The following is a 15,955-nucleotide window of genomic DNA, read 5'->3' as shown; positions in this document are numbered from 1 at the left end:
CGGAGGCGGGGGGGTGCAAGGGTCAGTTTTATGTAAAACCAAAGAAAAAATAAGCCTTTGGTACAAATAAGTAACAAAATTCACAGAGTGGACAGTTGCGTTATTTATCTACAACAGTGGCCACTACAAAGAAATCAGATATAAAAAGTTTCTTGGTCAGAAGCTTACTATGCATTTGGAACATCTATTTCCTTGTAAGAAGAGCAATCAAATACAAAGACAGTAAGTGTAAAGCTTTCTGGCTTTCCAGAGCTGCCACGATCTGAATTTAGAAACTGAAGGGAAAAAAAAAAAAAAAGCCTATCAAGTTTGTTCTCCAGATATTTGAATAAAACAAAGACTTACAAAAAAAAAAAAGCTCCACCACCAAGCATATGTGCTATAAGGGAGCATTGGGATAGAAAAGAATGCTGCAGATACTTAGATCTTTCCTCAAGTTACCTGTATGTTTTGAAGAACTCTGTCTCTGGAAAGTGAGGTCAGTGTGCAGACACTATCTAAAGAAACAGAAAGGCAGGGAAAAAAAAAAAAAAACATCTCAGAGATAGGATGATTTTGTATTCACTGTACTGCACAGCGACCAAGAATAATGTTCCTGAAGATGAGAAACAAACTCCCTTCCCAGAGAGCACCCTTAAGCTGAACATCTTCAGGAAATATTTCTGCTCCTGGGTTTTCCCCACCACCCTGACGCTCTTAGTTGGTATTTCTCTGAGGGAGAGGGAGGCTCTCATGAAGATACTTCATACTCCCATGCTCTGAGAAGTCAGAAACAACATGATTGTCCCCCCTCAGCAACCACTTCGTAGTTAAGAGTCCTTCAATTCCCACTGGTCCACGTGCATGGATACGAGAAGTACTAATTCCCACTTCAGCACCTGCAGGAAACACACAAGATAAAGGTGGTTAATACTCAGAAGATGTTCACTTCATACTAAGCACTTCTGCACCTTTATGTAGAAACAGCTGCCTGCCTTTCAGCGACCTGCCCTTCCCTGCTCCTCTCCAAATGCTAGAAGTTACGTTTACCTGCTATGATTTAAAAGTTACAGGAGCTTAACTATTACTTACAAACTGTAATGTTTATGCTTTCGGCTGCTAGAGAGTTACTTTCAGAGTGAGAGATGCAAGAGAGAGACAAGTTATCTCTTACACAGATCTTAGACTTGTTTCCTGAGGGTTTAATCCTTTAAAAAAAAAACCAGAGAGCTAACTTAAGTCAAGGCTGTGAACTTATGTCCTTTTTTATCCTATTGAGGAGATATTGCAAGACCCTAGCTAGAATTTTTTAATCACATGAAACACTGAATGTTCCAGCTGACACAGTAATAGCCTGCTACAGAGGCTTCTGAGTTTCCTTCAAGAAAGAGCGTTCCCCTTGTCTTCTGCAATTCACAGTAGGTGCACCTCTTTATTTAAGCAACTGATAGTCAGTTTGGTTCCTGCCTTTCATTCTTCAACACTGCAGGGCTGGCACACTGGATAGCAGCTTAGTCTGCCCAGCAGGAACAAAGCATGGCATTCTTTACAGCATAATTAGAAAGATAAACAAAAGAAAGACTGTTCACCAATTTCAGTTCCTGTGTTGCATTGTTCTGTCATTACATGTATGCAACACACTTTATTCTGATTGAGCTTCAAAGGATCCAAAACATCTTTGCTCCCTGATGCTGAATTAATCTACATAGTTTGTGTAGCAGTATTAACTAGTTCTGGCAGGAAAGTGGTATTAAACTATCTGCTGTTCCACATGGATGAAATGTCTAGGCTTCAACTTCTTCTACAGTACCCTTCCTGAAAACTTTACATTAGACAGCAAGATCAGAGACTAATCCTATCTTCCAGGATTCAGACTGCCATACTTTTCACACAATAGCAAATCCTGCAGTCACATCCCTGCAGTATCTTCTCTCTTACCAAGTCCAAATCTATAGCCGTCAGAGAATCGGGTACTGGCATTCCAGAAAACACAAGCGCTGTCTACATGCTGGAGGAAGAACTCTGCTGTTTTCTCTGGGAAAGAGGCAGAGAGAAAAATAAAATCCAGCACATACAGAATGATCATGCACTCCAATAGACACAACATAATATAGTGAACAGACACAAACATACAACTTTTAACATGCAACCTTATCAGACAGGATTTAAACAGCCTGGGCTAAGACATGTTCATTGACACCTTCTTCCCACTATGCTTACCAAGTAGACACAGCTACAAATGTGGTAAGAAGCTTGCAAAGATTAGAAGAAAGCAAAAAGATGTCTAATTCTAAATACATCCAGTCTAGAACCTGCAAACAGGGATACGGTTGTATGACCGAGGAGAAAGGGCAGCTGCCCCAAACATTTTTGCAGTCAAACAGACAGTGAAACTGGAGGAGTCAGATCTCCATTAATCTCAAACATGGAATTGTTCCAGATAATGAAAAATCCTAAACTAAACTGTGATTGCAGGTAATATTTGGGAAACACAACACAGAACTAACATATGAAATCAGCTAGCCAACCCAGTTTAACACAGAACATGCAAGACCTGAGCAAGCTCAAGCAGTTATGCAAGTCTCAGTCCTCTGGAGGACTCCAGTCTCTGTAATGCCGTGAGCCGCAGGTCTGTTGCCCTTAGTGCCAGGATGAACATCAGAGATCAGCTCTGTTTCCAGTACACTCCATAGCAAACCACTAGGGCACCGGGTCCCATGGCAGTGCGTTATAGTATCGAATGCGTACCTTCTAGTGACACCCGTTTAAACTCATCAGGAGGCAGAGAAATGGAAGCTCGCTTGACTTGCACACTGATCAGCTGCAGATCAACATGATCAGCTGCAGCTGGTCCTCAGGAGCTCCAAGCTTGGTCTGAGAGTCAACCTTTGGCTCCAGCTCCAGCAAGGTTCTGAACCAGCACAGTGTTCAAACTGCACGCAGGACAGGTGCTAGGGATGGGAGCAGCACAGTGCTGCACAAAGGAGCACAAGCTCACAACAAAGAGGCAAGAAACTGCAAACTGCGATAAATGCAGCTTTTATACTAGGGATGCAGAAGTGGGAAGTAAAGGACTGGGAGAGGTATGGTGAAAACATTTGTGGTCCTTGTTTGCAAGACACAAAAATGACATGGGAAGACAAAGCGGATAAAGTCTGATCTTCCCTACAATCCCTACTCCCTCCAGTGAGGTACTAGAGAAGCTCACCTCATCAGCCTTCAGAGGCCTAAGGACATGTCCTGAATCCTGGAGATGTTCTTGCAAAACCCTCTGATGCAGTAAGCCTGCACAACACAGCAACACAAAGCAATTTGCCTGGCAAGAGCATGTGCTGACTTGCCATCGGCCAATTGCTCAAGCGTGTTCCTTAACATCCTGGAACAAGGGCCACGCAACGTGTTTTCTCTGAGCTAAAGAGGGCTGTGGGCACATTGAGCTCTTAGGCCTTCGGTTGTTTATGCGCACTGCAGACCCAAGAGAAGAACAGCTAGTGCGTTGTGAGTAGTTACCCTAACACCAAGGCTCAGCAGTCAAACCAAAACAGCGGCTTAAGGAAGCAGACTGATCACTAACCATTCTCTGTGATGATAACATCTGTGTGGGAACTGCCGTACTTGTGGATATGTTCAACAGCCTCTTGGACGCTGTCCACCACCTCAATGCAGCACTCCAGGTCCCCATATTCTGTGCGGAGAGACTTCACTTCCGAAGGGCTGAATGTCAAGTAAGATGCAAACTTTGGGCCAGCGTGAATCTTCACCTGCAATGCCAGAAACATTTTGTGCTGGTGACCATACCAATGCTTTCCAGGTATAAGCGTGGCTTCTCGTACTCTGTGTGGGATGGAGTTAATTTTCTTCATCACGGTCCTTATGGTGCTATGTTTTGGACTTGTGACTAAAACAGCATTGCAAACACACCCATGTTTTGGGCTATTGCTGAACAGAGCTTGCACACCATCAAGGCTTTCTCTTTTTTCCCTACTCTGTCCCCATAGTGAGAAGGGTGGGAGAATGCAAGAAGCTGGGAGGGGACACAACCACCATAGCTGACCCAAACCACCCAAAGCGATATTCCATGCCATATAATTCCATGCCCAGCAATACACACTGAGGGGAGGGAGTTTTTGAAGAAAGTAGGCATTGCTCAGAGACTGGCTGGGCATTGGTCTAGTTGCCGCAGATGGTGAGCAACTGGTTTTGCCTCACTTAAATGAGGGTTTTTGACGGTTGGGTTTTTTGTTTGTTTGGTTTCTCCCCCCCTCTTCTTCTCCTTTCTTCTTCCTCTTTCCTTCACCTACCAAACTATCTTTCAACCTACAAGGTTCCTTGCTTTTGCTCCTCTTAGTCTCTCCCCCCATCCTGCTTGGGGCAGAGGAGAGTGAGTGGGTGGCTGGATGGTGCTTAGCTGCTGACTGGGATTAACCCACAACATTTGTGAATCAAGTGTCCACTGCATGCAGTGTAAGAAAAATAAGGTTACACTTTGGGAAACCTAATGGATTGGTGAACTAGTGACACGGTACAATAGCTGACACGGTAGGTTGCCTACCTACCATGACATGCTCCTAGTTCAGGACTCATTTCAAATTATTTAAAGCAATCACATCACTTGGAAAGTCATCAGACAGGAGGACAGTGCAAAGCCAGCACTGGGAAAATAGCTAAAATATTACATCTAGCCCTTGCTTTAGGACAGCAACTGCAGTGCAGAGAATAACTACACAAATGCTTCTAAGTTTGCACCTACAAAAGACCTAAGATCTTCAATGGCTTTTACCCTTTTATTCTGTAAACTGACACCAGCCCTCTCTGATGCATGTGTTTCAGACACAAAGGAGTTGCTGCGTCCAAAACAAGAAAACTCACACAGCTATTTTTCATTTGTTATAAAGAAGATCTAATGCATTATCAACCTCCGAGTTTAATCATAGCAGCCGAGACACCTAAGCAATGAGAGATAATTTAGAACTGATATGGCAGAGAAATCCTCATGCAAATGAAACACAGGAAATTTTGACAAGACAAACACAAATGGGAAATAAGGCACAAGTCTGCAAAATTTCAAGGCTTTTAAGAAATAATCTGTAAAATGGCATTCTCTTGTGCAACTATAAATTACTCCGATTGCTCAATCCTGACCAATATTTGCATGTTTCTTGTTGTCGGGTCAGACTAAATAGGGGTAACATCCTCCCCGCTGTATTAGGAGCTGGGTGGGTAGTGGTGGAAATGCACTAGTCCTCACGTTCCTCCCATCCAAAATCCAGAGATCTACCCTTAACCACAGCCTTCCCGAGAATCAACCAAACAAGACATGAAAAAAATCCATTACGTGGGGACTTGCTCCTGACTACCTATCAGCTTCTTTTACTATGACCCTTTCAACATCATCAAAACATAAAGCCTCTCTATTTTACCTGCATTAATCACTGCTTGTACACTCTATTGCCAACACAGACCTATGATCTACGAGCTATTCGCACTACTTCATGGATATTTCTCTCCCGATGCATCTCTGTTACCCTTAAAAAACATGACTCAAGTCAAGAGTGGAGATAAAGGGCATGCAAGATGAAAGGTTTAAAAAAAGTGGATAGACGAAACAGATTCAGAAAGGAAAAAAAAAAAAAAAACCAGAAAGGGAATTCACTTGGGCAAGAAGCTAAATGAATAGATTCAAGAAGAGGAGGCTTTGCATCTGGGAAGTTAACTGCAACAAAGTCAGAATGAAGAAGGGTAGAGAAAGGGTTGTGTATGTGCTCTTCTGAGGCAGAAGATGATTTTTGCTACGTAAAAGGAAGTATTTGTATCCTAGTAATGGCACATAGCTGTCCTGAAGAAGTTGCTTTCAGGTAATTTCTATTAAAAACTTGGGGTCATGGGGAGAAGCAGAGAAAGTTCTCCATAAGTTCATTTACATGTACAAAGAAACATATGGATAACTTAAGTGTGATGCCATCATAAAACTACACAGGGCTATACCAGCCAGACCAAATGCTTCTGAAGCGTTAGAATAGCAACCACAAAACAAAACACAAGAATGAGTGACTAACCTGTTCTACTCTCAACATGTCTATGATCTGATCAAACAACGGGGTTCTCAGCAAGTCTCGATGAATTAAGAGAGTTTCCAGAGCATTACAGGCAGCAGGATATTCACACTTTGAGTCTCTGACTGAGGTTTAAGAGTAGATAATTGGTTACATAACATTTATGACAAAGATTTTGAACAGCATATGAATTATCAATTGCCACAACCATATTGCATATTCCAAATATGAAGTTCATTTACACCCATGAGATTCAAGGCATCATTTCCCAGCTTACTTATTCGTGTGACCTTCTCAACGCTGGCATCTGTGTCCACATACACATGACAGATCCCTTCACTGTGTCCCATCACTGGGATTCCCTTAGCAGCTTTCTGGATATTTCTGACCAGCTGTGACGAACCACGTGGAATGATTAGATCTATCAGCTTATCCAAACGGCAGAGATCTTCTACCTCCTCTCTCGTGTTCACCTGTGGTAGTTGCAATACAAACAGTCTATGGTTTGAACTCTCGTGTTTTGCCCATTATTCTTACACATACCATAGCAAAGAAATTGTTGATTTGATTATAGGCACTCACTAGTTGCACTGCATCTTTGACTCCGTGAATGGAGAGTGCTTCTTGTGTCAGAGGATGAAGGATCTGATTGCTATGTGCTGCCTCTTCCCCTCCTTTAAGTAGCAAGCCATTTCCACTGGCTATGGCCAAAGCAGACACCTTTCAGAAAAGATTAAAAATAAAAAATAAAAAAAAGAAAGAAAGAGAAAAGTAATCTGTCTCTTCTGTTGAAATAACACACACAAATAGATTAAGAACAGGATTTTTAATCCTGTTTTACTCAATGTTAATCTATGGGTTTCATTTTATGGCACAAAAAAAATAATTACATGTAACAGCACATTTAACTCCATAAATGAAATGTGTTAGGGTTTCAGGAACAAACTTGAATTTTCAGGGTACTATTGCCAGTGGGAGACTGCAGTGGACAAGTCAGAGGAAACCCTGGACATAGGCTCTGGTATGAATTGGGTAGCTGTGTGGGCAGTCACCCCAAGGAAAATAATTTCAGGTGCAAGAACTCTTGTCCCTAACCGTTCTGGCAGAAAGTGGCTAATGAGCTCTTCCTCTGAGCAGGAAGAACATTTTCATTGTGCTGTCTAAAACAGAAGTCACAAATAGACAACACGCCATAAATGCGGGGAATAAACCTTCGAGACAACAGGCCCACCATCACCTGTATCACTTTGCTTTCATGTTTATAACCAGAAGGAACCAACTGATGTCGTTGCCAGATTTCAGCCATTTGAGTCCAGCAACACAACTACACCGTGTTTCAAAAGAATGCTCCAAAGAAGCCACCGCTTTTCGGAAGTTAGATAAAAAAATGACTTCTGCTGTTGAAAACATATACCCAATAGATTCAGTCTCCAGGCACTAGTTCTTATTGGTGGTTTCCCCACTAAACTGAAAACCTCTTCAACAGAGGTGTGGTGGTAGGTTTTTTTATTGTTTGTTTCATTTTTTTGTTCTGTTCTACCTAGCAGTATGTCAGACATGATAAAGCTCTCTTCCCAGACTTATTTTACTTGTGTATCCCTTTTTGCCTTCCTCACCCCAATCCCATTCACAATGGCTTCACAATTTTTCCTTCTATTTGAAAGAAGATAGCATATGCCCCTTCAGAAAACATAATCGCATCCTTACAGAACCTTTCAGAAGGAACAAATTACGCATTTGACGTTATTTTACTGTATTACTATCTTCTGGGAGAGATCAGGTGTATCATTATCATCATTCGTATGTATCATCACCAAACCTGCACTCATTAGTGTATCAATCGCATGCTGTTGAGGAGTGGGTGCCAGAATTAGTCAGGCTCACACCGAACAAGCAGTTAGCTTAGTGGCACACTTTGGATGCTGACTCATACAGAAAAATGTTAAGTCCATCAGATACTTCTTCTCAGTCACCTCCTTTCCCCTTCTAATATCAAATGGACAACAACAATCATAATGTTTGATATCCTACCTCATCCTGTCAGCAATTTGAAAAGAATATTGAAAAACAAGAAATACTTCAGAAAAATACACTAAAGCATAATAGCGTAGGAAGCCTGCCTTACACAGATATTTTGTGTCTTGCTAATTTATAAAACTGGACACTAAAAAGCCATCTGATTGTATTTTGAAAGTATCTTGTAAGTATCTGCCTCTCCAAAGGTCAGTATCACAAGCGAAAGCCAAACAAATAAGCTTATTTAAATAAAGAATTCCACTCTGAAGGCATAAGATTACAAGACAGCTTATGAACTGGTTTGAAAAAAATAGTAGGAAAAAAACCCCCAGAATTAAGACACAAAAATAAAAAACTTTGTGATTAAAAGGAGAACAGAAGATAAGGGGTTTCAAAACAGTTCAATCCCTTCAAAGAACAGTAGAGCATGACCACACTTCAGAGCGACAATTGGACTTGGTGGAATCTACAGGAAGCGGTTTGTGACAGATGCTCGCAATTTGGCCTTTGTAAGTATCAGACGCAAACATGCCGTGTATGCTCATTAGAAGCTTATTAAATCTTAACTGGTAACCTGCAATAGTTTCACCTTTACTGCAACTCAAGACTGATCTCTGAGCACTGACCTGACTCTGCGTAAGCTATCTCCAGCCAGCAAATCCAGCACACTGTCTTCCAGGGCAAAGTCAAATTTCCCCTGCAATTGCTTACCCAAACAAGCATGGGACAGAAACCTGATGCCAGTAGGAGGACAGGAGGCCCCATGGACTTGTGCACCTTCACGGAGGGAGTTGCCTTCACCCCCTCACTACAACTGAGTAAAAGCTATCGTTCTGCCTCACTGCACACAAGCAGTTATTAGTGCAACACAGACCACCCCAACCCTGGAGTTTCTGTGCTTTCTGTGCTCAGTAACTCTTACAGTTAATTACTAGCATCTGTATTAAACCGTTCCTGTTTAATCCCAGACTGCAGTTCAGCAGTTCAACTGCATGCAGCATGGACAGATAAGTGCTCATTGGTAGGAGCCGCCCGAGCTGTGAGTTAGGCACTGAACAAACATTTGTAAGACACATGCAGGAACTGCACCATCTATATGTAAGATAACTCCTTCTGTATGTCAGGTTTACAAAAAAAAAAAAAAAAAAAAAAAAAAAAAAAGGCTTGAATAACTCTCAACACTCTGAACACTGCAGAAGCAAGTCCTGAGAATATCTCTGCAGGAAAAATAGGGATGCCAACAAAATCAGTTTTAGAAGAATTCAAGCAAGAGTCCTCTGAGACAAGCCTTCTTGCAGCCTCCCAATTGCTCACCAACAGCAATACTCTTTCTTGTGTCATCAAAGAATTCCAACAGTGTGATCTGCCCTCCTTACATACCTGTGGAAGACAGTCAGGACGGGACTCAAAGATCACAAGAAGGACACCAATAGGCACTGTCACCTGCTCCAAATCCAGGTCTTTTGCTATTCGTGTTCGCCGAATTACACGGCCAACACTGTCCTGTGAGGATGCTGCAATCTGACGCAGACCAATAGCCAAGCTGTTCAGCTTTGATGTAGACAGACTTAGACGTTTCAACAAAGGAAGTGCCAACTTCCCTAAAAGAGAGAAAAAATTTAGCTGGAGATAGATTGGTCTGCCTAGGCTCAAGCAAAAGCAACTTAAACCAGTGCTAAACCTAAGGAAAATTCAGGTATTTCCCAAGCCCTAGCAAGAAATCTACCCAAGAGGAAAAATGCACAGCATTAAGTTGGGTAGCCACAATAAAACCACTCAAATGTGACAATTATTTCACCCACCACTGCACTGTCACTTAATGCAGTTTAAGCGATTCGTACAGGGAGCAACATCAATATCCACAAAGACAATGTTTGGCCTATTTCAAATACTGCTAAATGCCTGAATTTCTCACTAATTTCTACCCTTACAGCATTTCTGGAAGGTTCGGGCACTGATTTCATTTTTCTGTTTTACAGACAGAAATCCCAAAGCACAGACATGTGCACAGCATTTCTGTTCAGACTGGGCAAGAACTACCTGACTGTTCCAGTCCGAACACGCTCAGTCAGCAAGTTAACCCAGCAATGTCCCCTCAAGTACTCTGGTCAGTAAACAAGTTTCCTGGTGTCCTTCACAGAGTACTTCAACTCATGATGTGTCAGTTTCATACAGGTGCTAGTCCAATATGTACACATCCCGATCCCAACTTCTCAATTAATGCATCAATCTAACACAGAAGAATGAGTTTAATCCAAGTCACCTAAAGAGAACCTTCCTCAGTAAGAAGACGGTTCTTTTTGGTGAGCATCAATTTAAGTACAGATGACAGGCTTCCCCTTAGGAGCCAAACATTATCTTAACCAGCTCAGAAAATATTCACTTTACGCATAAAATAACAGAGATTATGTTTCTTATATTCCATTTCTGAAGTGAGCCTCCATTGGCAAAATGGAGCACTAATTTTTTTTTTTATTTTTTTTTTTACAATAAAACACCACTGCTTGGTGTTCTGCAAGGCCTCAGTATCTTCTCTGATGAAGGCATTTGTTTTATGTAATTAAGGAAGCCGCAGCTGTTTACACTGACAAGCTGTTGAGGTCCTGGGTTCACTGATCTGTGACAGCCATACTACTCATTCCCAGGTGACAGAACATTCTAGTTCTGCTCATTTCCTTTGAGGTCCAGACAATAGGATTACCACGTAAGGACTGGAAATATTACCTTTATTTTCAGCCTCTTCTAAGTCCTTTTTGTTTGCCAAGAGAATTTCTTCTCTCTGGTCAGTTAGTAAGTCAGCGAGACGATAAATAATTTCTGCTCTCTGAAAGAGAAAACAGTCAGTAAGAACTGACTTCTTACACACTATTTGACACCCAGTTCCTTCCAGTTCATTTATGTTGACCACGTCCTCTCACGTGACTCCTGGAATACTTGGGGCCATCTAATTTTTCCAGCCTGCATCACACTGAAAAGTGAGGCTGAACACTGCTTCAGCCTTTACTTTGCTTTTTATTATCTTGCTTTCCTTCTTCACCAAGCCTACCATGTTCTTCCTTTGAGACCACTTTGTCTTCTTCACAACAGAAGCCACATTTTACCTACTCAGCTGCAGAGCAGGAACTGTCTACAGCTCCTCTTTTCCATATACAACACAGAAAAGTGAATGGAGCAAGTTACTCCAGTCAATTCTTCAGCAGCTCTGATCACGATTCATTTCTGTGTGATATTTGACACTATTAAAATTTTTATAAATCCCACATAAAAGCACATATTATTTCATAGCCCCAAGGTACATTATCCTTCTGTTTTTCTCATCTCTTTAAGCATGCTACAATCCAAACGATGGATCCGGCACACAAAGAATAGATTCTTGTCCAAAGGGCTGATTTGTGTTATAAATCCATGTCGTAAAACTTGCCACACATTCACAAGCATAACAAGTGAGGCTATATTGTTCCATCACCTGCTCAGGCTGTAGAGCTGCCAGGGTCCTGCCACCAGCTCGAGCCATTTCACCCTGCTGCTCCACCGTAGGACCTGCAAAAAACCCCAAAATAATGCCATGCAGACAATGTAACAGCACACTTGGAAGGGAACACTAGCCCTTCCATTTCCCAATGCTTTGTTCAAAGCAGGAAAGCAGGTACAGAGTCTTAAACAGACATATTCAAGGAATCTGTTGCATGCTAAAAGAGGAAAATCTGTACCTGAGACAAAAACACTGCTACGGTCCCCAAACGAAAAGAGATGATGATAATGATACACCTGATCTTTCCTAGAAGATAGCAATGTAACAGCACACTTGGAAGGGAACACTAGCCCTTCCATTTCCCAATGCTTTGTTCAAAGCAGGAAAGCAGGTACAGAGTCTTAAACAGACATATTCAAGGAATCTGTTGCATGCTAAAAGAGGAAAATCTGTACTTGAGACAAAAACACTGCTACAGTCCCCAAACGAAAAGAGCCATCACAGAGACTCTGTAAGGTCACCATGTCAGAGGCAGGTGTACACCCTGTACCAAAAAGACTTGACAAAGGGCAAAGAACACTAGGACAGCTAAACCTCAGGGCATGGCAAGATACTGAAAGAGAGGAGGCAAACTTTAAAAAGTTTAAGTATCCAACTAAGGAAAAGAGAAAGGATTACGAAATAGCACAGGAATGTACAAACAATAATGGAAGCCAAAACCCAAGTAACAGCTTGCAGAAAAACTGCAGTCTCTCCCTGTGTGCATTTTAGAAAGGTTCCTACAGAAGAAAGGGCATTTTCTTTCTTTTTTTTCTAGCAGGACCTCAAAGAATCTGTCTCAAACGGAAATTATATGGAACAGGTTACTTCCATTTCTGTTTCAAAACAAGTCACCAGGTTCAGGTAGCAATTCCCTAAGAGTTCACAAGTAGCTCATGGATAAACTGAAGAGTGATTTTTAACTCTCCTGAAATTGCGTGTAAAACAGACAACTTGAAGGTGATCAATATAAGCCAACTTCTGTCTAAGAAGGGTCCCATGGAAATTGCCAGAGCAGGAACTCCAACATTATGGAAAATATCCAGAGGAACAGTGGGAAGTGTAAGAAAAGAACTTGTGAATACATGATTAGTTAGACTTATTTAAGAAGTGTTAAGACAGCCTTTTAAAGTGAAGTCATGCTTTACAAAGTAGGTATGTTTTGGTGTTCTTTGAGAAAAGTGCCATGTACATAATACAGTTGATTTTAAAATGTTAGTTGTTTCTAAAGTGTGTTCTTTGGAAGACAGAGGACCAAGAGAAGACTGGAGTATACACTTGCTACAATAGCGGAAGAGTGCCAGTAAAATTCCACAGGGACTTCTGCTATTCTCCATATTTGCAAGTGACTCCAAATGGGCTCACAAAACTAAAAGCTTTGCTGCTGATACAAATTTATGATAGTGGGACTAACCAAAAAGGTCACTATCACACTTTTTCCTGGAAAGCAGCTTTTCAGTGGAGCCCGCGGTCCTGGTGGACACCAAGCTGAACACCAGCCAGCAGCATGCCCTTGCCACAAAGGCGGCCAACGGTGTCTGGGCTGCCTCAGGAGGAGTGCTGCCAGCAGGTCGATGGAGGGGATCTGTCCCCTCCACCCAGTACTGGTGGGGCCACACCTGGAGTACTGGGTACAGCGCTGGGCTCCCCAGTACAAGAGAGACATGGACATGCTGGAGAGAGTCCAACAAAGGGCCACAAAGATGATGGACTGGAGCATCTCCCATGTGGGGAAAGGCAGAGAGAGCTGGGACTGTTCAGCCTGGAGAAGGCGGCTCGAGGGAGCGTCATCCATATGTACAAATTCTTGAAGGGGGGTGTGAAGAAGATGCAGCCAGGCTCTTTCCAGTGGAGCCCAGTGACTGGACAGAGGCAATGGACACTAACTGAACCACAGGAGGTGCCTCCCATCAGGAACCACTTTTGCACCGTGAGGATGATCGAGCAGTGGCACAAGTTGCCCAGGGATGATTTTCACTCTCCATTCTTGGAGGTATTCAAAAGCTGTCTGGACACAGTTCCGGGCAACATGCTGGAACAGGAAGTAAGACAAGATGACCCTACTGTGCCCTCCAACCTCAGCCATTCGTCAATACTGTGATTTCCTCTGCAGCCAAGTCACTAGGGCACAAAACAGCAAGTGTAATTCAAAGCAGATAAATACGAAGCAATGAGGAGGGGAAAAGGAAAATCGGACCTCAGTATTGTAACAAATACTACGAAAACATAATCTCAGTGAACGTGAACATCAAAAAAGCAAATTGAATGTTTGGAATTACTAGAAAAGGCCTAGAGAACATAACAGAAAACATCACTAATCTTATCAAAACTCAGTTAGTCCTGTCACCTCATAAATTAAAGCTTCATTTGTATCTTGAACACTATGTGAAATTCTGATTTTTGCTCATCTCAAAAAGGCCATAATAGAATGAAAGCAGTTTCAAACAAGAGGAACAGGGGTGACCAAGTTTCTGGAACAGCTTCGGTACACAATGTCTAAGACCAAACCTCTTTCACATGGAAGAGAGACGATGAGGGAAAAGATGATGTCTCACATCTTCCAAGTTGAACAGGGGTTGATTGCCCATACAGGCATTAGGAGCACCAAATGAAGCTATGAGGAAGAAAAATCAAAACCTTCCCCACCCCCCCAAACCCAAATTAAAGCAAGCAGTTCTTCACATAGTTCAGCTCCAGGGTTTACACACAGTATCAAGTGGAGGCTCTTGACTATCATGCCACAGAGCCCTGTGGGTTCAAAGGATGATTCGATAAATTAATACAAGAAATGCGTTGGGAATTATTACACACAAAGAAATGCGCTTAGCTTAAAGCACAAGTCAAAAGTATCACTTTGTACTTCACCTATTCTGCTAAGGTCATGGATCTTTGGTCTGACTTTTTCCAGCGATTGTTACACTGTCCCAGCAATGCAGGGGCAGGTAAACATTCCTACCTACCATGCCAGCAGACCGAGTTGTGAAAAGAATTTACAATAAGAAATAAAACTGAACACTATCTTAGTTCAGCAGCACATCCTGTGTCCACATTTTCATACTGAAATCTTGAATATTAGATTATAACCCCCAAGACTAAAAAAGGTAAAAATTCTACTCATTGCATTCTTCAAATGCAGGTCTGAGGCAGCATTTTATCAGCTGGAGGGAACCAGAGCAGAGGATTCAACACTTTCTATTCCTACTTTAGAAAATACCTTTCAAAATCCATTTTTCAAGCAAAGTGTGGTTTCCCGATATTGTACTGGTCTAGCCAAATTTTAACTCTCACCTTTCAGGAAATGTCTACAAGTGTCAATGTACACATTACCTCTGTACTCACCGGCAGGTTTTACCTCTGAAAAAAAAGTTCCAACTTTTTTCCCTTCCACAATATCTGTGATGACATGACCCGAGATCTTTGGGTGGGTTCCATTTGCAATCACGACAGAGGTGCCTCCTTGGAGGGCCCACAGAGCTGCTTTCACCTGCAGTGAAGGATAGAGCCAGTTTCAGGAAATTCACTTGTTATTTGAATCACCACTCTCAACAAGACTTCTTGCTCCACTTTGATCTCCAGATTGATCAACTTATGCTTTCAAAGAGCATTCAACACACTTCAGGAATTTCCATAACGTGGCACTGAATGAGATCAGGTATTTGCACTTTACCTTCCCTTCCTTAACTGGCTGCCACTTCATGAGCATACTTCAAATTTTCCTAACAGCCTGCTTTTTCCAAGACTTCTGCAAGGGCACTTTGGTGATATGTTCTTTTTCACCACTACCTTATGCTGCAAGTTCTTCTTACTGCTTGAAGAAACCCAATTTTCTTTGTTGAAAAGATTCCGTTGCCAGTTTCCCTGACACTGATTAGCCATCAATAATTAATCCACTTTAAGTGACCATGTGATATTACTTGTACTGCAGAGCACTGTTCTTGCTCAGGTCCTAGCCATTATCATATAACATTAAAATATTATTCAATACCATCAGCTGTCTGAATTACTCCCTTAAAGTTTGATCAGCCTAAGCACTCCTCGTGGGTCTAGCTTAAGATGTAGAGGTATTCTCACTGTTTATAACCCTTTGGTGAAGCTATGAAATTTGTTGAAGAGTTACTTAGGTTTCCACACAAAGTTTTTACCTACTTTGTTCACATTTCCTGTTCATGTTCTCATCAGATTTGTTATTTTCTCCTACTTTTTGCTTGGGAGTACAGCTATTGTCCTAATAGTTGTTTCTGTAGCCTCTATTTGAAGACTTTGCACTTCTTAAATTTTGAACTATACGCTTTGTTTTTTGCATTCATCCGCCTTTTTGTTGTTATTTTGGAGGAGGATCCTGTAAGTATAGGATTTAGGAGTCATCTTCGAAGGTCAGGACTGCAGCGTAGTAAGC

At 41.9% G+C, this 15,955-nt stretch overlaps 1 protein-coding gene across 1 annotated transcript; it reads right to left on the bottom strand.

Moving 5' to 3' along the window:
- Positions 1-538: 538 nt before the first annotated feature.
- Positions 539-15,043, bottom strand: ALDH18A1 (aldehyde dehydrogenase 18 family, member A1; the record flags this gene model as incomplete). Its single annotated transcript, XM_010083606.1, has 10 exons — positions 539-878; positions 1,918-2,013; positions 3,554-3,740; positions 6,036-6,157; positions 6,310-6,505; positions 6,615-6,752; positions 9,429-9,649; positions 10,773-10,872; positions 11,515-11,588; positions 14,899-15,043. Coding segments are annotated over 10 exons (1,461 nt in total), but the record flags the coding sequence as incomplete, so codon positions are not given.
- Positions 15,044-15,955: the final 912 nt, after the last annotated feature.

The sequence above is a fragment of the Pterocles gutturalis genome, unplaced genomic scaffold (genome assembly GCF_000699245.1).
Source record: "Pterocles gutturalis isolate BGI_N339 unplaced genomic scaffold, ASM69924v1 scaffold32301, whole genome shotgun sequence".
In the NCBI taxonomy this organism is placed as follows: domain Eukaryota; kingdom Metazoa; phylum Chordata; class Aves; order Pterocliformes; family Pteroclidae; genus Pterocles; species Pterocles gutturalis.
This window is presented reverse-complemented; position numbering and strand designations above follow the sequence as displayed.